We start from the raw sequence: 27,656 nt of genomic DNA, 5'->3' as shown, positions 1-27,656 counted from the left end.
CTTAGCAGGACTCGAGATTTTATTGAGTGACTTGGGAATGCAGCTGCTCATCAGGCTCAGGGAATGGGACAGGCAGGGTGCTGCTCCCCCGAGTAGGCGGGAGGGAATGTGCTTGAGATTGCTGGCCTGCAAGACACACAGGTGGCTTCAGAGATGGGGAACTGTAGGACAGAGAGACCAGGTGTCCTTTTGGGAGTCCAGGTATACTGGCTAACCAAGTATCTGAGAAAGGCTCTGAGGGGTTAACTGGTGTTGGGAGGTGAACATTGAGCCTGGGCACAGGGTGACTTCAGGCAGCCGTGCTCTCAGCTGAAGCACAGCTATACTTGGCCTGCTCAAGAGCTGTTGAAAGCAACGGGGCCAGAAAGCATGACCTATTGGGATCTGTTATATTGGGGGAAGATCACTAGAGCTCCAGGGTGATCTGATTTACTTATTTACCTTTAAGAACATGTGAGCTGGGGAGATGGCTCAGTGGTTCAGGCACTTGCTGCATAAGCACGAGGATGTGAGTTTGGATCCCCAGAAACCCATGCCAGGTAGGCATGATGGCCTTGCAGTTCTAGCCTTGGAAGGCAGAGACTGGATCCCTCAAACGAATGCTCTGGGTTCGATTGAGAGGCCCTGCTTCAGGGAATAATGTGAAAGAGGGATGGAGGATGATTCCTGATATCAACCACAGGCCTCCAACATATATGGCATACATGTGCACCCACGTCCACATGTGTCTTCACACATGCAAATGTGCATACATACACATGAAACTTACAACTCTGCCTGTAAAATAGTAAGTCTCCCTCCTCTATCTTTCCTGGCCCCTGAGCATCAGCATTCTATATCATGAGGTTCTTGGGAGTAGAGTTTTGCATTATTTGTCATTGTGCAATTACCGTATTTTCTGGCATATAAGATGACCTCCAATTTTAACTTTAACTTTCCCAGTTAAAATGTAGACTTTGGAATATACGCTCCGTATAAGACTCCCCTCTTCCAACACACACCCTGTGCAACAGATTCGGGCTGCAAACTCTATATTTTAACTGGAAAAGTTAAAGTTTAAGAAGTTGAGGGCCATCTTATACGCGGAAGAATATGGTAGTTTATTTCATTTAGCACAGCATCTCAAGAGTCAGCATCTCCTTCCCTCCCAGAACCTGAAGAGCCATTTGGCTGCCTAGGCTGTGTTTTGCTTATCCATCTATCCGTGCCTCCTTGGGCTGCCTCACCTCTTGACCATTATGGAAACTGCTAAGAATGTGGGTTTTCCACGAGGACTAAGTGCCTCAGTCTTAAATGTTCTCCTGACCCAAGGTTAGAGAGGGGTCCCAGCCTGGCTCAGCAAAGAGTGGAAGTGGCAGGCTTGGTGGGATGACCCTTACAGTGAGGGTGGGAAGCCAAAGAGAGAAACTCCTCTGGCTGAACTGATTGAACCAAGAGGCCCGAGTCTGAGCCATTAAATCATGCCAGGCCTGGAGCAGTCCCCCTCTGCATCTAAAGCGGGAGCCATAAACCAGGCTGACTTACCGGCAGCACTCAGAGCTCCCTTGTTTATGGCCAGCGTCTGCTCTGATTGGTAGATTCTTATGCTGCGCCCATTGTTAAATATTTGAATATGGGTCTGCAATAAACCACACCAAGACTTCTATGCCTGACTGCACATCAGTCTTTTGAAGAGAGGGGCGGGGGCACTGTCTAGGGGTTTGTGTCCTTAGTGCCCCATCAGCCAGCTGGGCCAGCAGTGCCGAGCAGTAACAAGCATTCACCACGGCTCAGACACAGTCTTTGTGGTTGTTGTCTCAGAAACAGACCTTGTGATGAGTGCTTAAAGGCTGGTGGTTGACTAGGGAGGAGGTCCCAGGAACCCTAGGAAAGGGGTGAGGATATGAGGCAGGGTCAGATGGAATTCCTGTTGTTGTAAGAGATTAGCACAGACTGGCTAACTTACAAAGAAGAGGGGTTCATCTAGCTTGCCGTTCTGAAGACTGGGAAGTTCAGGAGCTTGGTGGCCACATATGGTAAGGGTCTTGACCCAGCATCATAACACGGTGGGGGGATCACAAGGTGAGAGAGACTGATTGCTGCTGGCTTAGGGCGCTCATACTCTGGTGAAGTGGTTAATGCCTTAGCAAGGGCCTCACTTCATCTGGTTCTGGTTGACTTGAAGGCCTCATCCCCAAATGCCACCAATTATGGATTAGGGGTAGCTTCTACCACACAAGCTTTAGAGGACACATCTAAACCCCAGCATGAACCATGTCATCACTGGAGGCAACTGCACACAGTCTGCTTAGGGAAACTCCAGAAGTCAGTTTAGAACAGGTGCCTCAGAAATATGCCCTTGAGAGGCGAGGGAACCGGGATGCCTGCCCACCACCTGTCATCTTCATTCAACACTTTCCGTAGCCAGTCACTGAGTCCCAACACCAGGCGCATCAGTTCCCTGGCCCTTCTGTGTATGGCACAGGCTGATTCTGGCAAAGAACCGTGGAGTCTGACCTTTGGAGGCTGGGCTGGTGTGTGGCACTGAGGGAGACACAGTGCTAACTGCAGTTGCTGTGGACATCTCCACAGCCCCTTTCACGCCATCATCAGAACCCCGGCACCTGTGAATCCTTACCACAAACAAGAGCTCCAGCCTCATCCACTCCTGCTGGGAAACACAAAATGGCACTGGCACTGTACAAAACCATTTGATGATTCCTCAATAAGTTAAACACAGAGTGGCTCTTCAACCCAGTACATCTACTCCTAAGCATATGAGAAACTATTTGAAATGAGAATTCAGGCAATGTCTTAAACATAGGCGTGCATATCACAGCCCAAACCTCTGTGGACTGAGGAGCATATGAGCAAGATGTGCTAGAGCCACACAGGAGATTCGTCACCCATCAAGAGGAGCAGGGCTCTAACATAGGTACCAGCATAGACTAGCCTTACAGGTGATGCTAGCTGAAAGCCACACACAAGGCTACGGATGGTTGTGGTTCTGTTGATATAAATGCCCAGAGCAGGCAGGTCCTAGAGATGAAAGTGGACGTGTGGGAGCTAGAAGCAAAGGAGTGGGTTTGTGATGGGTATAGTTTCTCTTGGGCGTGATGGATGATGGTTGCTCGGTGCTGTGAGGGTGTCAGAAGGTACCAGATTGTACACTTTGAACAGTGAAGATGCTTAATTTTGTGAGATGGTTATTTTGCATGTGTGTGTATCCGTGAAAGGTGGGGTTTCATGTAGCCAGTCTGACTTCAGATCTGCTGTGAGGCCAAGGATGACCTTGAACTCCCAATCTTCTGCTCTCTACCTCCCAAGTGCTGTAGTTACAGGCATACACCACCACATTGGGTTTGCAGTGTGCTGGGGGTCGAACCCCAGGCCTTGTGCATGCTAGGCAAGCAAGTGTTCTATCAACTTATCTGTATCCCAGGCCCACCAGATTTTTTTCCCCTTTAAATCACACCAGGTATTCTGCCTCCAAGATGCTGTCATCTTTAGGTGGGGATCATCCCTGTGTGAGACCTATGTACCCCAGGGTCTGCAGCCAGGATGGTACTCCCATAAAAAATGGTCCTGGGGGCGTGGACCAGAGCCAACTCCTACAGAGAGACTTGATTTCTGCAGAGACAGTATGACCAGAGATTGCTGGTGGGCAGCTTGCCTGCTTTCCAGAGAAGCCAGCTCTGGCCACTTCTGCAGAACAGCCAAGAGCACTGGGCGGGGGAGGAGGTGCCCAGCTGGAAAACTGCGGGGTGTCTTGTCTTAAATATAATATTAAATCAGCACCTTTAATTAGTGCGCTTAGAAAAGGCCACTAGCAATTACCTGGGACACCAAGAAGGCGTGAGCTGGAAAGAGCCTGTGAGGAAGCCACAAAAGACCATTTTGAGCAGCACATAATTGAGGAGAAAATGGATAAAAGTCCAGGAAATTACAGGGTGGGTGACAGCAGCTGATGGCCCCATCCCTATCCTGCCCAGCGTCCCCCTCCCTGGGAGGACCCGAGTGTCAGGCTTGGGAAAGCCATTTGGGATATGAGGTTCAGGCACATGACCTTGGTTGCAGGGCTAATGTGGCTTTCCCACAATCCCTTTGGCCAGCCAGAACTTATCCTGACTGACTGAGGCCTTCATATGGGTCAAGACAGGGCTGGCAGGTGAGGCCTGCTGTCTGTGGGTTGCAGGCTGTAGATCTTTATACTGTAGAGGGGGGATGGTGGTGTGCTTGTCCTCCATGGGGAATTGCCCAAGGCTTGGAAGGCAGCTCTTTGTTTCCCAGACAGGACAACAGAAAGGTGATACACACACATACACACACACACACACACACACACACACACACACACACACACAGAGCTTTAGAGTACATCTCTTAGAATGCACCGCGTCGTCCATTTGGCTCTCAATTGACCTTTGTCATCTGGGAATAAGATCTTCGGGAAGGTGAGATTGACTTACCTGTGACTTTCACACACCCCACCCCTCTGACTTGGGCAAAAAGGACATCAAGCTTGGCATGTAGGCATTCAGAGATGGGGTAACATGCTTCCTAAAATAGTCACTGTCCAACTGGGTGTTTGCTTGCTGCATCTGCCTTCTCTTTCTCTCTGTGAGATGGAAACATTGGGTTCTGGGCTATTCTGACCTTGTTCCATGCTCTCACAGTGCCCCTGTTACCTCTTCCGTCACCACAGGTGATGTCTGCCTCTGCCGTGTGACATGGGAGAGGTTATGTTCCTTCCCCTCAGTGTCCTCATCTAGAAAATGACTGCCAGAGCTATGGAGGAGGGCGGGGATTGAAAGAGAAAACTGAAGTGAATGGACCACCACCTCAAAAAAAAAAAAAAATCTTTTCATTTTGGGATCCTGGTTAGGGCCTGATGGGAACAGATCTGTGGAATTCTCGCTTACCATTGAACGACTGAATTCTTAAGCTGGCCATGGAGTCTAGCTCTGCCATGTGCTAACCACAAGGCTGTGGGAAGTGATGATATCTCTTAAAAGCTCTGAGGCAGACAGAATGGAGCATGGAGCTTCTTGGCCACCTCTTCTCAGGGCTGACGAGTGCTGGCGGCCACTGTCAGCTTAGAGCTGTCCCATTATCAGCCTCTGACGGAAGCTTCCGAGTTACAGACTTACAGCTCTTCTTCCCTCATTTTGTTCTTTGAGACTGTTGGTTAAATAGGAATAAGCCAGTAGTTGGGGAAGAGATGGTGTCTGTCCCAGTTTGCAGGTTCAGCTGAGCCCTTAAAAGAAGGGAGTGACCCAAGCCAAGACTCTGAGATGACAATGCTAGATACTTCCTTAATAGCCCTCCATGATGCCCACCCAGCTCCCGGGGACTTAAGGGCCTCCTGAAGCTAAGGTGAACAGCTCTCCCAGCCAGCCTGGAGCTTTGAGGACTTAGCACTTGTGTGAGAATCCCCTTCATCCTGGGCAAATGGGGCAGTAGGCCACTCCTCTTTGAAAGCTACTTGGGAACCAGGGAGCCCCAGGACAAGATATCCTGTGCCAAGCCCTCTGAGCCAAACTTCATGCCACCGTCCTGATGCCTGGAATGGCCTGTGTCCAGAGCATCCTTATCAGTAGGACACCTACCTTTGGTCCTCTTCTTGAGGACAGGAGCCAGACCCTGTCAGGACGAGTCTCGGCGTGATTTGTCTTCTTAGCCTCTGTGCATAAATGAAGACCAGAGCATTTTAAAAAATACTATTAATTAGAAAAGGTGGCGAGCAAAAGTAGGAACAAAAGGACAGGGAAGGGTGTGGTACCTGTAGCTGAGACACCCAGTGGACCAAGGCAGTGCTTGGTCCTGTGGCCCTAATCTCCATCCCACTAGGAGTACCCTCTCTAGCTCCATAAGCTTGGCTAGCTTCTTTGACAGCCTTGTCCTTGGGTGTCTATTCCTGTGGGTGCCAAGATGGCCCAGCCAGCAACCCAATGGAATGAGAGCACAAGTCCCAGAGTTGGCATTGATTGGCTTACAGGTGGTCCAGGGAAGAAGTGGAGAGCCTGGGTTGCAGCCGGAGGATGCTTACGAGGTTTGATTGTTGACCTCTGGAAAACCTGCATGTGTATGAGGTGCCTGTGACCTGAAGGATGGCTCATTGTCTGAACAAAGTGGGATGAAAGGAGCCTGACCTCTGTGTTGTCCTCTTGTTTGACCACTCCAGGTTCTTCTGTGACCCAGTTGCTGGCCCGAGACATGGACAATGACCCCTTGGTGTTTGGTGTGTCTGGAGAGGAGGCCTCCCGTTTCTTTGCTGTGGAGCCTGACACTGGTGTGGTGTGGCTCCGGCAGCCTCTGGACAGAGAGGTATGGAAAGGGACCCCTGAATCTCAGCCCTTTTCTTGAGGAGCAGGGGCAGACAATGGTGGAGGGTGGCTCACCATCTTTTGGGGGACCTTCTTCCAAGGTCCCATCCCATTTTTGCTGGGACCATTTGTTTCAGTGGTAGCTCTCTTCCAGGGCTATATTGGACCTGGGGTCGGAGTGGGTCAGATGGGGGTTCTCTGAGCCAGGAGTAGCATTGGGTAAGCAAGAAGAAAGTGACCATGTTGTGGAATCATCTCTTGTGGGGTAGAATAGTCTAATTATGCCCCTGCAGACATTTTCTAGAGCAACAAGCAGGGTAGTCCTTAGCAAATGAAGGAAGGGGTTTGAACACATCCCTGGGCCTTGTTCTCTCTTACATCTCGGGACACAGCTACAGAAGTGTCTAGTAGTTTGCTTAGCATCACACAGCCAAGAATGGTACCCAAGAGTCTTGACTTTGTCTTCAGGAAGGATTCAGATTCCTCACTTGCTTCCAATGCTAAGGGGGCAGTGCTAGGTTTTTAGGGACACCCATGGACACCAGGCCCAGGTGAGGTCCTGGGCAGCACTGGAGCCCCTGTAGCCACACCCAGGGCCAGGACCTAGGGCCTCTCTAACTTTGTTCCCTTCTCTGTTCCCTCTTCATTTAGACTAAGTCTGAGTTCACAGTGGAGTTCTCCGTCAGCGACCACCAAGGGGTGAGTGTTCCTTGAGGCCCCATTGCCCTAGAACGGCTGTTCCTGGACTTAGCAGGTCTCTGGGCTGCATGGGTGGGAAGAGGCCAGAGGGCAGCAGCAGTGTTGAGCCCTGTCCGTTTCTCTCCAGGTAATCACACGGAAGGTGAACATCCAAGTTGGAGATGTGAACGACAACGCGCCCACGTTCCACAACCAGCCCTACAGCGTGCGCATCCCTGAGGTAGGACTCTTGAGGTCATGTGTGGGATGCAGGGGTGGGGTGATGGTTACTGGGACTACAGCTGTTCATCTGTTCTCCAGTCCAGCTGGGTGGTATGTATGGTGATCTCTGAGTACAAGCAGATGCACCTGACCCCTGCTCACACTCTATCCCAGATTCCACTTGGGGCCAATGAGAGCCACCCATCCTGTGGTTGAAAGAATGCTTCGGCCAGTGGGTGGAGCTTCAGGCCTGAGAGCAGGCCTACCCTCCCTTCTCCACCCTGGTAGAGCTCACCCCACCTGGAATTAGTAATGGAACAGGAGACAAGTCTTATGCCCTCTTCCTTTTCAGCTGCAGCCTGCTATGGGGCTTTAGACAGGGCATAGAGACAGGCCTTACCACAGACCTGTTTGCTTTGACCAGAATCTAGTCCCTGCCAGTACTGAGGAACTTGCAGGTCCCTAGCTGTGTGGTCTGGCCTGCAGCCTCCCAAGGTTCTGTTCTGTGTACTCTGAATATGTTTGCATGAGTGCATGCGTGTAAAATCAAGCCATTGCTGGTAATTGAGAAGTACAAATTATTGCATTACGAACGGTTCGTTAATAAGCTGGCTCCCGATGGCACCAGGGCTCTCGCCGCTTGCTCTCCCTCGCCACGGTGGTGGATGGCAGTCTGAAGGGCTGGCAGTTCACTATGAGAAGACCCTGATTAGGACTGATAAAGAGCCTCTAACTGGGTGTCCCTCGATACTATCCTCAGGGATCAAGCTGGGGCACAGCAGTAAGGGCTGGGGTGAAAATGATGGACATCTCCTGGAAGGGTAGATTAGCACCAGACACTTGAGTCCTAACTCTTTTGTGTCATCTGTCACTGTGTGGGGAACAAGAAGAGACAAGGATTCCCTAGGCTTAAGTGGGAGAAGGACTCGCCCACAGTCACAGAGCAGTAACTTTGGCCCTAAATCGTGGGGCAGCAAAGATGCCCTGAAGGGATCTTGTCTCACACCCCAGAGGTCCTGCCTCTCATCACTCATTGGTGAGCCATGGGTCCTACACTCTTGCCAATTGGAGGGTTGGAGGGTAAGGCTAGGACTATCTGGTGGTGCCTGGACCCCTTCCTTACCTGGGACAGGAAGGCAGGAGAGAGAGTCCACAGTCATCAGCATTGGGGGGAGGGGCGGACGGGAGGGGAGACACAGTCCCCTGCCATGCCTGGGGACAGCAGCTTGGCTCCTGGCTCTCGTTCATTTGGAAGTGCCCCTAATTCAATTAAGGGGGCTCTACGTGCCAGTCTGCACTCCCAGCCTAGACTCAGAAGCCAAGGGCATGGCTCAGAGTTAATGAGCCTTGTGCCCATTGCTCAGCTGCTGTCCTGGCATGCCTGGCTGTCCTCTGTCCTCCCTGGAGAGGGAACGGCAGGCAGCAGCAGTGGCAAGAGGACAAGCAGTCCTGTTTCCTCCTCCCCAGCCCTTGGGCTGGAGGCCAGCTTTTTTCTCCCTCCTTCTGCAGAGATGCAGTCTGCAGAGTATACCCCTGCTGGAACCCCGGCTCCTAGGGTCCTCCAAGTCTCTTGGCCTCCATTGTTGTTCGTTTAATTAGCAAGGATTGTCCAGTGTCTGCCCTGGCTTGGTTCCACGTGGCTCTCGTTCTCAGGAGGACTGAGAGCCTGCAGAAGCAAATAGCCCCAGGACACACCTCTGCCCGTGCATGGTCTTTAACCCCTCTGGGTCTAGTCTTCCTTGTCACAGAAGACTGATGCAGTGACATAGATACCTGCTAAGGAAGGCTGCTGCAGAGGGCACACAGTGTTGAAGGAAGGCCTGGGCAATTTATTTGGTCACTCTCTGGCCTGACATTTGATGCTGGCTTTGGGTCTTCTCAGTGTGTCCAGGGCATGTGGTATCAGCTAGACGGAGACCCAGCCATCTTGGCATGGCCCAGCCTGGGCCTGGTGTGGTCACCTGAGCTGGAACTGAGCTACTTGGCTCAAGCCCCAGCTGAGGAACAGGTACAGGACCTGCTGGCCCCTGGCCTGGAATGGAGACCAGAGTTCTCTGCTTGTGTTAAAGGTACCCTGGACACACCATGGCCTTCTGGAGAGGCAAACTCAGTGCCAGGAGCCCTGGAATGGGAGCAGGGTGAGACTGTAGGAACAGAGTGATGCAGTTGTGGAGGGAGGGTCGGACATATCACAGACCCCACTGGGAATGAGTGTCTCATAGCTGCTGGGGTGACTTGGCGTTGCCCAGGCTTCCTGGAGGAGGTGGCTTCTAGTAGGCTTGATAGCAGTAGAAAGAAGGACAGTAAAGACAAGGGACCTAACCTCTAGTCCTTGTCATGCAAACTGCCTGTGTTAGACTTTAGATCTGTGTAGCCCTGACTGCGGGCTTGGTGTGTGGAAGAGGGATACAGATGCCCAACTAGGGGACTGATCAGGGCATATCCTATCAACAATCTAAGGGTGGAGCCTAGCAGGGCATGCTCTTAACTTCCCAGGGCTTCCTTATGTTTTAGGGATGGTGGAAAAATTCCTAGACTGCCTCCATCCATCCCCTATGAGCATTTAAGCCACTGTACCAAATCCCTTACCTTCCTGACCTCAGTGTCCCTAACCCTGGCACCTGATAACTTTAGTCTGTGTGTTCAGAATAGCATGGCTGTGATGCTGACACGCAGTCACTCCATTGTCTTGCTGAGGATATACTGAGCTCCCTGCGAGTGGAGGCATGCAAGTAGAAGCAGGAAGACCATGCATCCCCAGACGTCGAGCACTGTGTATTAGAAATGCGATCAACGAGGGGTTCCCCAGTGCCTCAGCAGAATTTCCTGGGAGATTGCTCAGAGCTATCTTTTCTGAGATCCTGACTCAGTAGATCAAGAAGAGCTGGCCTAGGGATCTGAGTTTGTGTATGGGTCCTGGGGCTAGGCACGCTTAGGAAAGCCAGTGAGTGACCCATCATTGAGCTCCATCCAGCCTTTACAATTTTTCTTTTGCCTAGGCTCTTGTGAAGTCGCCTAGGCTGGCCTCAAATACACTATAGGCCTGTGCCACCATCCTAGGGAGGATAGAAATCTGCAAGCTGGTGACAATAGCCCAGCCAGGTCTGTAGAACTTCATGAGTGACCGTGAGGGTTTCTGAAAGGGGTCAAGAGCAGCTGTCTAGGATGAAAACCTTCATCCATCCATGATGCTCAATGGAACCTTAGTCCCTAAGGTCAGGCATAGTGAGGTGGGAGGCACTTAAGCCAAAGCCCAATGCCCCAGACTGCCCAGCCCTGTGCCTCATACCCTAAGGGTCTAGCCTCTCCTCCAGGAGAAAGCAGACAGGTGTGTGTTTGCGTTTGTTTGTGCTCTCTTCCTTCCTGCCCACTCTGCTCCCCTCGCTAAGCGGCTCTCTGTGTAATTATCCATTTTATCAGGGCGAAAGGCCCTGCAATTCACTTGTCGAAGCTCTAACGAGGGAGCTTGGATGCTTTCAAGTCTGTAAAGAAAAGGGAAATCCGGCTAGAATTGGCAACTTAATTCACCAAGCCAGCCTCGACAGACCTCATTAAGCCCCCGTGTATTCATTTCAGCCTAATGGCTGTCACGCTGACTGCTGTTTGATTTGCTGTAATAGACTTTTATGGCCTGCCAATTTGCTCAGACGTGTTTGCCTGTGTCTGTGCCCAGCAGTACTGCTCCACTACCTCGGCGAGGGGGCCGGGCTTGCCTTGCTGACCTTCAGCGCAGCACAGCCTGCTGCTCTCTGGAGGCCAGTCCTGAGTCCTGCTGGCTACTGAGGGAGGTGACCCTGGTGCTGGGGTATTTGGGCAGGAGGGTAGGTGTGAAGTTAGAAATCCGGAAGGGTTAGTGGCTTCTGGGACAAGCAATCAAGAGTCCCCTGGAGTCTGAGGGACACTGTGTCCTTGATGTTCACACAAGTGCAGCCTCCTCAGCTGGGCAGCTCCGGCTTTTATCCATCTGGTCACAGCACACCCTTCCACCTCACTCGCATCAGCCAGAGAGCTAGTTCAGTACCTACGGTCCATGGCCTGCCTTTCTCTATTCTCACAGACCCTTCTAACTCCTCAAAGTCCAACTCAATGGAGCCTTCAAAGCCCAGGTGGGGTCTGCACAGCCTGATCTGCCGAGTGCTTGTGCGTGTGTGTGTGTGTGTGTGTGTGTGTGTGTGTGTGTGTGTGTGTGTGTATGAATGAATACAACAAACAATTGTTGAACAGCTACTGGGGGGACAGGATGCTTAGATGACTTGGGCATGCAGGGGAGGGAGTGGATTCCCTCACTTTTCATTTATGCATTTAGATGAGTGGCTTTCTCCGTTCATATTCATTCTTAGGCCTCCATGCACCCCGCCTCATGTCTTGTCTGTCTGTCTGATTAAAAAAAAGAGCTTTGCACATTAGGCAAGTGCTCTAACATTGAGCCATACATCCAGCCTCCTTTTACTTTTATTTTTGAAACAGTCTCACTATGTGACCCAGGCTGTCCTTCACCACAATCCTCCTGCCTCAGGCTCCAGAATAAACTGGGCTTACATGCCTGAACAGCCAGGCCCAGCTTGGACCTCTGTTATCTTCTCTAGAAGATAAATGATGATATTTGCCATCAATAAGTTCACTAGACCTAGGCCAATGCCGGTAGGAGAAGTTCTTAGCCTCAATGGTCTGAGCTCTCCATCCTCAGGGAAGAGTGTTTTATAAAGGAAGAAGCCAAGTGAATGGTGTCTAACTGCATCTCAACTTACTAAATGTCATGACAGCTCTGTGTGTGGCCTAAGTGGAAGCACATGGGGAGTATGTCCTAGACCCTATTAGGATGCATAGGAGTTCATTAGAGTGTCTAGTATCATGTGTTTTCTGGAATCTTTTTTTTAATGTAAATATTTTTTTTAAAAATTAAAATTTAAAATTTAAATTTAATCACTTTAGAGCAGGCTTCTCCCAGTCCTACCCTCATGCCCCTCCCTACTCTCTCCTCTTCTTCTTGGAGAAGGGGGGCCCTAAGGGGTCCCAACCTACCACAGCACCTCAAGTCACAGCGGGACTAAGCACATCCTCTCCCACTGAAGCTAAGCATGGCAGCCCAGCTAGGGGAATGGGGTCCAAAGTTAGGGAGCAGAGTCAGAGACAGGCCCTACTCCCATTATTAGGGGACCCACATGAGTTTTCTGGAATCTTCTGATATCTTTTTTTATATACTGGACTTTCCCAAAGAAGGTGAATTCTAACCCAGATTGGAAGCTCTGCTGACGTAAGATGGTAGCTGGGGGCTAGGAGTATAGGACCCATGCAAGCCCCCAAGCTATTTCAAAGAGGCAAATGGAGACAAAGCCAGGCTGAAAGTGGGCTCCCTCAGCCTGCTCAGGCCTCTGTGACACTTGGATCCCATAGAGATCTTTGCCCGCTGTGGCTTTCAGGCGACTGCTTGTGACATGGAGAGGCTAGGAGGAGGTAAAAGAGGCCTGGGAGTTCAAGGAAGGCCCTTGCCAGAGAGCTGGCCTATGGTCCTACTGGGCACCTGTTTCTTTCTGTCCCTTGATAAGGACAAAGGATCATTACTCACTGCTCAGACCTTGTACATAGATGGGACAGAAGGGTGGCCATTGCCAATGAAACTTGTCTTCATTGTTTGTTGTTTGTTTGTTTATTACTGTGATGAGACTCCATGACCAAGGCAATGTATGAAGATCATGGCCTCACCTTCTGACACGGTAAGCCTCCATGAAATGCTGACAGGAAAGTAAGTAAGGCAGTAAAATGGGTCCATGGTCATCACAGCAGGGAGCATGGCAGCAGGCAGGCAGGAGGAGTAGCTGAGAGCTCACATCTGGACCCACAAGTAGGAGGCAGAGAGGGCTAACCAGAAATGGGCATAAGGCTTTTGGAACCTCAAAGCCTGTGCCGGGGTGACAGGCCTCCTCCAACAAGGCCATGCCTCCTAATCCTTTTCCAACAGTTCCCACCAACTGGGAACCAAGCATTCAAATATACGAGCCTTTAGGGGCCATTCTTGGTTAAACCATCATGCTGGGAACACGATGTTCCCTGCCAGGATGGTTGCTTTTGGTGTTCCCATTCTAGATGTGAAGCCGAGAACAGACAGGCTCAGTACTGGCCTTAGCTAGGAGGGATATTGAGGAGGAGTCAGACTCGGTCATGTCACTTTGTTCATTTGTTTCTCTTCCACCTATAGAGGGGAAACACTTTATGTACACTCTCATAGCTACCCAAGGAAATAACCCAGGGTGTGCATGCCAAGTGCTCAGCATAAGGACCAGGATGAACGTGTGTCTGCCACGTGTCTGTGGCGGTGACCGTTACCATCCGTATATTTGTCTCCACCACTAGCGCAAGGATGAGGCTTGGTCACTTGAGCGCCACCCTAGGCCCTGGCATCGGCATAGTGCCCAGTGAGTGTCTTGCCACAGATGGACATCACAAGGGGCAGAGCCGCGTCACCTTCCTGGCTGGCGGCTCTCAGGAAGATTGAAGAAGAGTGTCTTTCCAAGGTTACAATTTGATGCTCATAGAGATGTGAGGAGCAGCAGGCATGCATGACACTGACATGGAACAGGGGACCCATTCATGCCCCCACCCCTTATTTCCTCCTGCAGTATCCAAGTAGTTGTATCCAAAGCTGGTGGCTTCTGGGGCCTGCCAGCCCCTGGATCTCAGCCTCTCCGTGCGGAAGCAAGTAGGCAGTCGTGAGGTGATGACTATATGAGCCCCGAGCACATGAGAACCCAAGGAGGCTAACTTCTTGGTACCCCAGCTGCCCTCCATGCCTTCAGTGTGCGAGTTAGCAGTGAATGATTTATGAAGTGCATCCTCAGGTTGCAGGAGAGGTCGGGGTGGGGCTCCCCCTGGCATGTGCTGCCATCCCCTCCAAGGTGTCAGCTTTACTCACGATAGTGTTGTCTCCCCCAACGCCAGGGAAGGGAGCCCCTTGACAGACCATATTAATTTATATGTCCGGGCCACAGCGCCTGCGCCCCTCCCCCCTCCTCTGCATCTGTAACCAGTGGCCTATTGATCTGGGAGAGAGCGTGCGATAAATCATCTTGGCCTGGGACTCTGCTGGCCTCAATGGGGCAGCCAGCTCCTCAAGACAGCAGCCTGTGATATCCCTATGCCCCACGGTTCTCACTCACCCTCTCTCTCTCTCTCCTGGCTTTGGTCTCCTCCCTCTGACAGGACAGTGAAAGAACCCTGAAACTCACTCTCTCTCACCAGAAATACAGGCCATAGACGGCAGCAGCCAAGACAACAGGCACTGGGCCGGCAGCAGAGATGACTCTTGTACAGGCAGCTACCACCTGTCTCAAGAAGGGGTGTGTGTGGGGGCGGTGGGGGAGACAGGCAGAGAGACACACAGACAGACAGACAGACAGAGACAGAGGGATGCACAGAGACATACACACACACATACACACATACACACATACACAGGGGTGGGAGGAAAATTTAAATACTCCCTTGTATTTAAATACTTCTGTCTCCTTGGTAGACAGAAGGCTCAGTGAGCAAAGCACTTACCGTGCAAACCTGAGGACCTGAGTTTGAATCCCCAGTGCCCATGTAAAGCTGGGAAGAATAGACTGCATCCTCATACCTTATACACAGGTCAACAGAGGTCCGGTGGGGAGTTCACCCAGAGCCAGCTCTGTGCAACAAGGCCCAGCCCCACCAGTGTCCTCCTGCAACTGGGTAGCCCCAGCCCCTGCGATGCCCCTTGGGCTTGTGGACTAGTCGGTACCTAGATGCTGATGCTATTCCAGCTGTCAGGTAGCAGTGTAGGTGAGAAGTAGGTAACCACTCCCTCATGGGCTTGCCTCCACCCTGTCCTCAGCCACCCCCTCCTGATTTTTACCTACCAGGAAGGACAGCAGTGGGCCCCAAAGCTGAGCCTAGGGAGCTGGACTCAGACACACTCAGAGATTCATCACTCTCTTCTGTCCAGAGAAGTGAAGCCAAGGACCCTGATCCTCCAAGACCCACATAACAGCTTCTCACCCATGTGTATGGGATATGACCAGGCTCATAGGCACCCTTCCTGCACCCTCCACACGAGGAAAGAGGACACCACAAGATGAAGGGAGACGGATATCATTAAAATGGCTGTTTGGTTTTAAAGATGATAATGTTCTTAGTGGCTTCAGTTTCTTTGTCAATTCTAGTTGGGAGTCTTTGGTCTCATAGAAGGTTCTGTTAGTGAACGCAAGCGCCAAGCTGTGAAAATGAAGCAGGGACTTTGTAGGGCCAGCTCCTGGGATGTTCATTTATATGCCAGGGAGCCTTTTGTCGCCTCTCACTCATTCAATAATGCCCCTTGATATGAAAGGAAAGGCTGACTTAAGCCTGATGCCCCATGCCCGGAGTCCAACTGTTGCCTTGTGGCTCCCTGTCTCTTTGTCTCCTCCGCTCTCACATGCGGGATCTTGCCTTGCCTTCTCCTGCCATGGAAGACTGGATGGGACTGGCTTTAAAAAAAAAATCCTGGGTTCCAGGAGGCCACAACCAGAAGCAGCTTAAAGTCCTTCTGCATCAGGAGAGCTTGTGTCTGGCTGTGACATAGAGCCTGGGTCACTGCTGGGGTGCCCTGCGATAAAGTCACAAACACACAAGCTGTTGCTCTGAACTGGGTAGCCTGGAAGCCTTCCTGAGCCTTGATGTCTTCACCTACAACACTGCTGAGCATGGTGTTGGAAGCATTCAGTGGAGGCGCAAGGGTGGCCCTTGACTGTAAGTGATTGTGAAAGGTCCAGGAGAACTCAGGACATTTCCTGGCAGTGAAGAGAGCACCCCAGGTGGGCTCCACTGCCTTTAACTGGCCAGTGGACATCAGGGGTCAGTGGGCAGAAGTCGGCAGCCCAGTAGGAGATGGAAAATGCGGACAATTTGCAGTGGAAGACGTGGGTGGGCCGTGTGAATGTGAAGGCCAGAGTTTAAATACTTAGAACCCATCTAAGTGCTGGGAGAACGCGGCGGCCCACGTGATTCCAACCTCAGGGGACAGAGACAGGAGTCCCCAGAGCAAGCTGACTAAGGGAGTTAGACAATTTGTGAGCTCTGGCTTCAAGAGGCCCTGCTTCAGCCAATGAAGTGGAGGAGAGACAGGGGAGGGGACCGTGGGGGGGAGGGAGGCTTCCAGCATTAGCCTCAGGCTTCTGCATGCACACACACACAGGCGCACTCCCCACCCCCACAGGTACCACGCATACACTAAACATGCATATACACATGAAAATGTCACAAAAGGGGCTGGTGGGGTGGCACAGTGGGTAGAGACAGGTATAGGAGCAAGTCTGGTCTGAAACCTGAGTTTGATGCCCAGAATCCCTATAAAGGTGGCAGCAAAGAACCAGCTTCTAAAAGTTGTCATCTATCAGGATGTAATCTCAATAAATTATTTAAAAAATAAAAATTTAAAAAATGGGGAAAAAGTTGTCATCTGATAACCTCCCACATACACACACATCATGACAAGTGTATACCCAACCTCCTTAAATAATATATTTTTAAAATATTAAAAAATTTTTGGGGGGGTGTCAGTGGCTCAGAATACTTCCTTTGAGTTTGAGTCTCAGCACCCACATCAGGCAGCTCACAGCTGCCCATAACTCCAGTTCCTGGGGATCTGACACCCTCTTTTGGCCTCTTCAGGCACCTGTACATACAAGGCACATATTCACATGGATAGAACATATACATAAATAATGAATAAACATAAAACTTTATCAGAGAGAAATGGCACACACACACAAAGACATGGCTGGGAGAAAAATGCCCAGGGCCATGCAGAAGTAATTGGAATGTGCCCTGTTGTTTTATAGACTCCTTTCTCTCAGGGTGACAGTCCATCCACCCATTCTGTAGATGGGTCAGTACTTCCACAGAGTGTCAAAGTCTTGTTCCAGGCCATTTGGTCAGGGACAAAGCTCTGAGGGCCCGAGCTAGTCAAAGGAGAGTCTCGGGGAAGCAACTTAAGAGAACCTGTGTCCTGAAGCCCATTCCTGGCCCGGAGGCATGCCCCGTGTCCTCAGCCAAGGTGAGGTGGTGATGCCCCTAGATGCCGGAGTTGAGGTCTGGGGCTACATGTAGGTATAGGGTGCAGGCGCAGCGTATGCGTGAACCTCCAGTGAGCCACATTCTGCCTGTCCCCTGGGGCGTGGGGACTTAATCTCAGCCCTTGACTTCCACTTATGCTAACAAGTATTGTCAAAACAGCTCAGGGACAGGCCCACAGCCCCCATGACATGGAGCCCCACAGCACAATGGGCTGTTTTGATGGTTTTGCCAGTTGCCTGACCCTCCTTGTTTCCTACCAGGAGAGGACAGCACTCTCGCTGGCTTTCTGCAGATGGAATTAGTATAATTCCTCTGATTCCCCAGCAGCCTTTAATTACTTTGTAACTTTGTGGTGCTTGCTAGAAGTGGGAGGGACTAGGCTTTCTCTCTTTATAATAACCTTAAGTGGAAGCTGCCTGTCCATCTATTGAAAAGCCCACTCTTCTCTCCAGACGAGATAATGCCACAGGGAGAGATCGCCCCTGGCATAATCACTAGGTACAATAGAAGAACCCCTGCTTGCCCCCTCCACTATTGCCAGCCCTCCTCCCCAGGATCGGGATTGCGGAGGGCTGCTCTAGGCCAAGTCACATCCTTGTTGGAGGGGGCACAGACTCGGCCTGGTCCCCTCTCTGAGGCTTGCCCCAAAGAGAGGGAGATGGCATGGAGGCACCTTCTAACTGCCCTCTTTTCTCCAGAACCCTTAAGGTAGCCCTGCTGCAGTCCCACCATCACGATACCGCCAGGTCTCAGAAAACCATGTTGGCTTAAGCCTGCCAGCTGGCATGGGGTGGGGGGACATGGCTGTGCCTGTCTGTCCTGACTATGTGGCCATTTTCCTGATGCCCAGCCTTTGTTCATCTGTGACCCCCTTCAAAATACAACCTCTAGGTGGGCAGCATGTTCTCTGTCAAACGTATGCTTCCTCCCTAGAACGGTACAGCATGAGATGCTGATCAGAGCCACCTCTTGCCTTCAGCAGTAGCTGCCAGAATGGAACTCCAGACCCTTCCCTTACCCTAATCTTGGGGTGCTTCTGCTCTGCTTCCACCCCAGTTTCCAGCCTGGCTGGACTCTGCTTCCTAACATTGGCCCAGCCTTTCTATTGCATGGTTCAGGTCCAAGCCAGTAAGCAGGCCACTTGCCCATAAACTCAGGTGAGCTCCCTTAGCAAATCAGCGAGGCACCTCCTGACCAGAAATGGATGAAGACTTCACCTGTGGCCACATTCCTCATCCAGAGCTCTGGTCATCACCCTGTTACTAGGACTGCTCATCCTGGGTCTGTACCCTATAGAGGGTAACCTTCCTATAGTTGACATTTGAAATGTAATCTCCACTATGAGAGAGCCAAAAGGGGGGGACCCTAAGTGCCCATGGCATTTGAAAGGGGACTCAGGGGGTAGTAAGCTTCTGTAGGTTGTCAGAGTGGAGCCAGAATGGGGGTCCTTGTGGCTTCTTATAAACAGGACAGTAGAGGAGACGGTCACACATGCACATAGGTGCACATGCTGCCGTGTCTCCACAGGATCCCCGTGCAGCCCCAAGAGACCACCATTACAAGTGGGCTTCTGACCTTGGGCCAGGACTGTGAGCCCAAGCAACCTTTTTACTTTACAATATTCCCACCCTCAGCTGTTTGCTTATAGCAACAAAAATAGGGCCGACACTGTAGGCATCACTGACAGGAAGACTTTGAGCATGAAGGCTCATGCGAGTGGCACAGGCCACTTACTGGCGTGTTCCGAGTCAGTGTGTTACCGTAGCAGCTGTGTGGCGTGCTTTCCCAAGCTGGAGTGCTTACCAAAGGTAAGCATTCATATAACCGCTCCCAGGTTAGGAAACAGGCCTGGGCAGCACTGGTGTGGCTCTCCCAACACTTTTCCTCCCATCAGGTGACCTTGATGTCTACTTTTAGGGTGCACAGTAGTGCTGCTGCACTAGGGTTTTGTTTTGTTTTAGGTAGGGTCTCAGTATATCTCCCAGCCTGGCCTCAGACTCCCAAGTACTGAAATCACAGGCACGTGTCATTACAGCTGGGCTTTCTGTCATATTTTTATTATTGCCCAGGCCCCAGGGAGCTGATAGCCATGTTGCCCTGGGAAGCTGCTTCCCACTATAGGGAAGAGCACTGTATTGGGAGTCCCAAGAACAGGAGTAAAGCCGTGCCCCCAGCATGTTTTCTGTCTGTGAGTTCAGGGGCCATTGAGCAGGGTGACATGAGAGATGTCTGTCGGGAAGGGTTTAGATACCTTTTCTCCAGTTTAGGACATCCCTGAAGATGAGTTGAGCTGGGTGGGAAACTGATGAAATGGAGGCAATAAAAAGAAAGGATGTGGGTGGGGGAGAAAAAAAATAGAGCCCCAAAGCAGTCCTTGAAATTGGTGTGAAAGATAGTCTCACAGTGATATAGTTAGGGAGACCCAGAGAGGTCAAGCAAGTTGTCCAAGGTCACACAGCTAATCCCAGTGTGTATGCATGATGTCCCTGTAGCACCCACTCAGGGGTTGGGGTTGCTTGAAGGGCTTTGCTGTCTCCGGGGGAACAGCCCTGAGTCTGGAGGTGGAAGGTGAGGGAGTATGTGGTTAAGGAAGGATTCTTTGAGGTGACTTTATTGTGTTCCAGCATCTTCTGCCTCCTTCAAAGTTGCCGTTCATATCGGCAGCCCAATCTCTGGCCCGCATGAGAAAACACAAAAAATCTTTAAAGGTTTCTTAGAGGTTGGAATGGAATTTTTTTTTTTTCCCCTTCGCTGATCAGGGCTGGGGCAGGTGGAGGAGAGAATTCATTTTTGTAAGGCATTGTCTTGTGCCTCCCCTCCCCCTCCCCAAACCATCAGGTCTCCCAAACCCAGGGGCTAGAAAACCCTCAAAGAATTGTACCAACCAGAGCCCCAAAGATGGAGATGGAGGCGATGCGTCAGCAATCACTGGGGCGGAAGACCCTAAATGGTGTGGAAGTAATGCCTAAAGTGTGCCGCGATTACAGACATTTCCAATGGGGCTACAGGCGACCGGGGCGGCACCAGTGGCTGAGGAAATAAATCCTGAAGTGTGGGGCCTCAGAGAGAGAGCCTGATGACTGTTCCCAGGCACAAGGATGGTATCGTGAATCCCTGGTGCAGGCCAGGGCTCATTCCTTCATTCCCAATCCACCTAGTTGGGGATGGAGCACAGTGGTAGAGCATTGCCAAGGGTGGTCAGGGCCTTAGGTGGGCTCTATGCCTAACACCCTCATACCCCACCATGCATAGGAGAGGGAGACAGAGACAGAGAGATAAACAGAGACACAGAGAATCAGAGAATCAGAGAGACACAGAGAATCAGACAGAGAGAGACAGACAGACAGACAGACAGACAGACAGACAGAGGGAAAGGAGGAGAGGGGGAGAGGATGTCTCCTTAAAAAGAACAGGCATCATTTAATAATGACTCCCACCCAGTGGCCTTGTTACCTCCTCTGGCCACAGGGCTTTGTTGATGGGATGGCCCTATATGGGGTCCAGGGGATGTCAGAGAAGGTGTTGGGGGGCAGGTTCTATAGCTGGTTTTAAAGATGGAAATGTAGAAATACCATACAGATGCCTATTGCCTTGTATGTTAATTAAAAGCATAGTTAAATTAAAAAAAAAAAAAAAAAGATGAATGTGGCCAGCAGCTGTGGAATACAAGTGTACTGGAAACTGAGAGCCTCCTGAGACCCGCAGAGCACCCTGCCACGTGGTGATTCTAGCCTGCCAGCCCCGCTTTGCATCTCCAGACTCTGGGACTCAAAGATGATACATTTGTGCTGCTTTAGGTCACTGACTATGTAATAATTTGTTATAGCAGGCATAGGCCATAGGTGCAGAGGTGTAAGGGAGGGAGGGAGGGAAAGAAAGAGGAAGAGAGGAAGAATGGAGGAAAAGGAGGAGGGAGTAGAGGAGGTGGGTGACACAGTCCCTGGCCTCGAGGAGACTCTGGTAGGGTTGCTCCTTATCCCTGATAATACCCTTTAAAACAGAAAGGCAGACCTAGAACCTTGGGACCAAGTAGCCACAACCTAGAGTTTAAACTCTCAGGTCGTAGAGGGAGGGCAGAGTGGGCAGTTCAGCAGCCCCACTCCATACCACCTTGTCCTGGCTCCCCTGGCCCAGGCTCCCCTGGCCCAGGCTCCCCTGTATGGGCTGATCCTCCAGGTGGCAGAGCTGAGTACAGCAGCTGGACCTGAGCTTAGGAGGCTGGTACTGTCTATAGAAGCCTCAGAGGCAGTATAAACAAATGTTGATGAGCAACAGGCACAGGCACTCTCCTGTTGATCACAGAAACCCCTTCCCAAGAACACAGGAGCCTTTCCTACTGAGCACCAGGCCACCTCCTGCAGGAATAGAGGCCCATTCCTTCTGGGTTCCCCATCTGCAGTTTGTTGCTGAGGTATATATGGTCCCCCAATATGGAAAGGCTGCCAGCCACAGGGTCTCTCTCCTTGAGGAAGGAGGAGGATCAGGGCTCCATGGACATTGTCACCCAGGCTTTCTAACCAGTCTCTGTCCCTATGGCTTGTCTCACACATGGGACACTGGGACTTGCCAGCTCATTGAAGAGAAGTCTGTGTTACAATCTGCAAAGGACCAAGTCTAGGGGTCCTGGGTGGAGGGAAGGTTAAATAGCAATAGAAATGATGACAATGAGGATGGAGGATGCCCCTTATTCGTTCATGTTCCTGTCACACTCAGCTGATGACATGGGGGTATAGGTCAGCTTCAGGTTGCTACAACAGAATGCCTGGTGATGCCCCTATGAAGTAAAGAGAGGTTTATTGTGCTGGTAGCATTGGGGCCCAGTGTCCACATGGCACTCTTTAGGCTTGGCAAAGAGTGTACCTTTGGTCTGTATCACCTCATGGCGCATGGTGGATGCTATTACATGTAGATCCAGAAACAGACAGAAGACAGGCTAGGTTCCCCCACAACTCTTTGAGGGTTCACCTCCAATAACCCATGGACTTGCCACTAGCCAGTAACTCTAGCCTGGGAATTGCATCTTTATTATGTAGACCTCTTAGAGATGATCAACATCTGGGTCATAGCAATAGGTTCAGGGTTGTTCCCATTTGTAAGATGGGTACATGCCCCGCCCCCCAGAGACACCAGGTTTGTTGCTTATATCACACAGCAGACCTGGGATCTAGAGCCACTTACTGCTTCTTGTGGGTCATGGGGCTGAGCAGTGACATGGTGCTCATGCCACATTAGGGTACCATACCTGTGCTCTTGCAGGAATAGGCAGGGTGTAGGAGCTGGGGTCCCCCAACCCCTCCTTAGAGTGTTTCCTCCAGGGTTGAGGTACTAGATGCTTCCCCTATCCCTAGAAAGCCCATCGAGTAGTGTGTTCCTGGGGAAACTGCTTTGCCTGTGCCAGCACGCATGCTTGCACACACCTCACTGGGTGTCCGCCCTGCCTCTTTCTGTCCCAGTGTCTCCCTCACGGGTCAGTGCCCCAGAGCATTAAATCATGAACAAATCGGCTGCAGCCAGCAGGAGGGTAAGAGGACGGAGGGAGGGGACGTGGCCAGCAAGGCCATTAGCAGTGTGCTGGCCAGGCAGAGGAGGCTCGGCTGATTGGGAAAGTGGCTCGTCAGAGGACTCTATGGTATGAAGTGCCTGAGACACATGGGACTGTGGGCTTTTCTGAGGATTCACAGAACCTGCATGGCTTTCAGCCAGAACACCCAGTCTTATATCTGTCAAGAGAATGGTGTTCAGATGGACCCTGTTTCTCCACAACCAGTAAGATTTGGAAATATCCCCCTGTGAAATAGGCAGAGCACATTCAAATTGGTAAAGGTCTACTGTGGATTCCAGCCAGAGGCCAACAATTTAGCTTTGCTTATACCAATATTTCTCATCTTAGAATGGGGATAGTGACAAACCTACAAAAGGTTCCTGTCTATGTGAAACACTCAAGAACAGGACTCCCCTGGCCACAGCGAGTGCTCTAGAAGTTGAGAGGGGCTTAGGGATCCTTGCATGACTGTTGCAGTGGTTTGAATAGGGTGGCCCCATAGGCTCATTTAGTTGAATGTTTTAGTCATCAGGGAGTGGCACTATTTGAGAAGACTTAGGAGGTGTGGCCTTGTTGGAAGTGTGTCACCAGAGGTGGGCTTTGAGGTTTTAAAAGCCCATGGCCAGACCCAGTTCTCTCTGTTGTGTGGCCTGCAGATCAGGATGTAGCTCTCCACTACTGCTCCAGTACCATGCTTGTGGCCAGGCTTCCCACCATGGTGACAATGAACTAACCCTCTGAAACTATAAGCCAACACCAATGAAATGCTTTTCTTCTTTTTAAAAAAATTTTTAAATATTTTATTTAGTTTTAATCTATGTGCATTGGTGTGAAAGTGTCAGATCTTGGAGTTACAGACAGTTGTGAGCTGCCATGTGGGGTGCTGGGAATTGAACCCGGGTCCTTTGGAAGAGCAGGCAGTGCTCTTAACCACTGAGCCATCTCTCCAGCCCCCGCCCCCTTTTCCTCTTAAGGGTAGCCGTGGTCATGGTGTCTAAGACATGACTATGACAGTCTCTGAAGAATAGAGGGGCCCATCTTGCTGATGACTTCCTGGTTTGAGAATTTTTTCCCTGTGTCTTTGGCCCTTTCATCTTGCTGGGCCTCAGTTTACCATCTAAAAAATAGTGCAATTGTTTTGGCTCCGGTTATAAGGAGCAGAGAGGCAAGTGGGTCCAAAATGACAGCAGACTTAGGGCTGAGGTCCGAAGTCCTGAGTGGCCAATGCCAGGGCAAGGTATCTGCCTGGGTGACATCCCCATACTCAGGAGGAGTTGGCAGCCAGCTTTGAGACAGAGACAAGCACTATGAACTGTGTTACCCTATGAGGCCTATTGGGACTTGGGTTGTAGTGGAGCCAGTGAACAGGAGCAGGGCACATGTTGGTAAACTGAGGTTCAGGACTACTTCAGGATCCTCGGGACTTACCTGGTGCTCAGAACAAGGCCCTGTGCTACTGCGATCCACAGGGCCAGGTAGGGGCCATCAACCGGGCAGGTCCAAACTTTCTGCACGGCTGGCCTCGCAGCCTGCCTGCAGCAGACACGGCTTTTTTTTTGTTTTTTTTTTTTGTTAAAAAGCCTCATTGGAGCGTTATGATATTGCAATGCGAGGGTAATTGAGCTGAAAGCATTCTCTGCCTGCAACCAGCGCGATAGGAGTGATTGAGGTGCCGGGCCTCCCCACCAGCCCGGGGATCCTGACAAAAGTCCCACGCAGAAATAGGGCCATGAGCAAGGAGGGCCCTGATTCTGGGATTTGGGGCAGCCAAGCCAGGCCTCTGCCCACTAGAAGCAGACAGCCAGGGTCCCTGTGGGCTGGGATAGATAGAAGGTGCCCAGTAATAGGTCTTAGGAGGCTGTGCTCTCGCTGTGTCCCCACACCTTCCTCAACACTTCAGCTTTTAGTAGAACATATCCCTTTCACCCTTCCCCTCTCTCCCTCTCCTCCCTCCTTCCCCCTCCTTCCTTTCCTCTTCCCTGTCTTTCTGTTTCAGAGGTTGAACCCAGAGCTGCTGGGATGTTAAACGCGCACGCGCGCGCGCACACACACACACACACACACACACACACACACACACACACCGTTGCTGAGTCATATGCCCAGAGTCTTATAGCTAAGTCCTAGGCAAATACTCTACTACTGAGCCAAGCCCTCAGCCCCTCACCTCTACATGGTTTCTCTACTGTAAGCCACATCCCTGGTAGAGTCTAGGTAAACACTCTCCTTCTAAGCCACGCCCCAGCTCCTCATTGGCAGATTCTAGGCAAGCCTACTGCCATGGAGCCAGCCCCTCTTGGTCCTACTGGGCTGTCTCTCTCTGCTTTCTGGGTCCCCTCCCCCAAGTTCTACCCCACCTCCTCTAGTGTTGAGACACCACAGTGTTTCCTAAGCCAAATGTTAATACAGCTTTGAGTCAACGCAGGCACCTTGTTCAAATATAGCCCCTGATTCTGCAGGTCTGGGGCAGGGCCTGTGGTTCTGTGTAGCTCCCAAGATCCTCAGGGATGCCAACGATGTTGGGCTTCCTATCTGATTTTGAGGACTAAGACTTTAAAAAGCTGTTAGGGTCACCAGCTGAGCAAGAGTGACCCAAATACTCAGCACAGGGCCCAGCTGTGAGGGAGCCACCCACGGTGACAGAAGCCTACTCTTGAGCAAGATGTCCCTGTGTGGTTGTGCAGGTAGTACACCAAGCAAGGAGGTATGTGCTCATGAAATGTAGTCATGATATTGCACTTGAAACTGTGCCTCCTAGTACTCACTGGGCAAACTGAGGCCGAGCACAAAGTCATCCTCACCCACTGCCCAGCCTCACATCTCCAGGCAGAATGTGGAAGGAAGACACCGAAGTGCTTTGCATTTCTCTACATGGATTGTTTCTGGCTCAGTTGACAGAGTGCTTGTTGCCTAGCATGCATGAGGTCCCGAGATCAGTAACTTCAGCAGCACACACGACAGGTATGGTGTGGCACACTCCTGTAATCTCAACACCTGGGCAAGGTGGAGGCAGGAGGACTAGACGTTCAACGATACCATTGTCTACACAGAGAGTTTGAAGCCAGCCAGGGCTATATGAGAAAGAAAGTTGACAGCCCGACCATTCAGCACACTCTTGCCTATAGGCCACTCCCAGCTTATAGAGCTGGGCTGCAGGCACAAGGGCAGGAGGACTGCAAGCTCCTGTTGAGGGGAGGGACGATCCCTAAGATCCCTAATGAACAACATGCCTCAGGCATCCAGCCATCTCCCGTAGCCACACACTTGCATATGCACTTGGAATTTCTGCCTGCTGGAATATTAATTGCCATCAGGCTGAAGTGAGGGGCACCCATTAATATGAGCTCCCTCAGAAGCACAGAGCCGGCCCAGGCTGGGACTTCGTGCTTATCTCTGCCGACCAGGCTCTCTGTGAACAGAGCTCCCCTGGAATATGGCCAAGCCCAGTGGGGACAGAGAGGCCCAGCTCTCCTGACTGCACTGAGTAACCCAACTGAGCTTGGGCCCCCTTCCCCATTGGAGCCACAGGCTTGGTGGGACCTCTCAAAAGGCAGAGCCATTGCCGCAGTGCAGGGATGGGCTTTTAATCCTTGTCATGCTCCAGAGTTGGCCAGAGTTCATCTTCCCCTCAGGCTATTCTGCCGCTGGGGCAATGGGGATGGTTCTTGCTTATTGATGCCATCAGGGTGCGCAGATGTACAAGGCTAGGGCGAAATCCCAGCACTTGGGAGGCAGAGGCAGGCGGATCGCTGTGAGTTCGAGGCCAGCCTGGTCTACAAAGTGAGTTCAGGACAGCCAGGGCCACACAGAGAAACCCTGTCTTGAAAAAAAAAAAAAACAAAACAAACAAACAAACAAAAACCAAACAAAAACAAAAAACAAAAAAATACAAGGCTAGGGCAAGGCCATCTTCCTCCTCCTCCTCCTGTCCTGAGGGTCCGTCATCTCTTGCTCCCTGATCACTACCCAAGAGGACAGAGTAACACACACAGTTGCTGTTTACCAATCATGTCCTATAGGTCTGGAACTGAGCCCAGCACTTTCTAGCACCTTTCATTCCTTGACCCCTCTTGGAGAAAGATGTGTCCACTTCCTCCCATCATGCATAGAAGAAAGCAGAGGCCCAGAGATGGCATGGGGCTGCCTTAGGACTACATAGCAAACCAGCACTCCCCGAATTGTGCATGACAAAAATAGTACCTCGTTTCAACCCACGGTTGTGATACGCCACTCTTGGCTCCCTGAGGTCACCAGACACACTCAGACATCTCTACATTATGAGATACTTATTCCTAGCTTGGGCATGGTGAGCCATGCCTATAATCCCAGCTATAATGTCAACTGTAGCAAGAGGCCCATGAGTTTGAAGTGAGGAAGGAGAGAAGAAAAAAGGAAGGAGTATATGGTCCTGCCCTCAGCATCCCATTGGCCAGGCAAGGCTGTCTGTCAGCAGCCTCTGGGGTCATCACTGGGTAGAACCTCCCCCCCTGCATCCATTAGCACTCTCATCAGCAACTGACCCTCTTGTGACTTGTTTGTAAAGAAAAGAAGGCCTTGAGACATAGCTTCTTCTCTAGGACCTCGGCTCTGTGGACCCTTGTCCTTAAGATCCATCTTTTTGCTAGGCAAGCCATCGGGCCTCTTTTTTTTTTTTTTTTTTTTTTTTTTAGGTCTCTAAACCCAGCACCTCTTATTCAGGATTCTGAACCTCTTGTTAGGGGCTTCCCCATTCCCCATTCTACCATTACTAGACTGTCTCCAGAGTTACTGTATTTCTTCAATTCTAAATACCCATTTACCCTTTGTCACAAAGCATATGCAATTAAGAGTTAGCTTGC

At 51.1% G+C, this 27,656-nt stretch overlaps 1 protein-coding gene across 1 annotated transcript in view; it reads left to right on the top strand.

Moving 5' to 3' along the window:
* Cdh23 (cadherin related 23) overlaps positions 1-27,656 on the top strand; it is a 373,665-nt gene that overhangs the window by 88,476 nt on the left and 257,533 nt on the right. Inside the window, exons 4-6 of the mRNA XM_051152488.1 lie at positions 6,164-6,306; positions 6,957-7,004; positions 7,132-7,224. Of these exons, the coding sequence (XP_051008445.1) occupies positions 6,164-6,306; positions 6,957-7,004; positions 7,132-7,224 (284 nt within the window). The remainder of the gene's footprint in view (positions 1-6,163; positions 6,307-6,956; positions 7,005-7,131; positions 7,225-27,656) is intronic.

This window comes from Acomys russatus, chromosome 11, assembly GCF_903995435.1.
Source record: "Acomys russatus chromosome 11, mAcoRus1.1, whole genome shotgun sequence".
Classification (NCBI taxonomy): Eukaryota; Metazoa; Chordata; class Mammalia; order Rodentia; family Muridae; genus Acomys; species Acomys russatus.
This window is presented reverse-complemented; position numbering and strand designations above follow the sequence as displayed.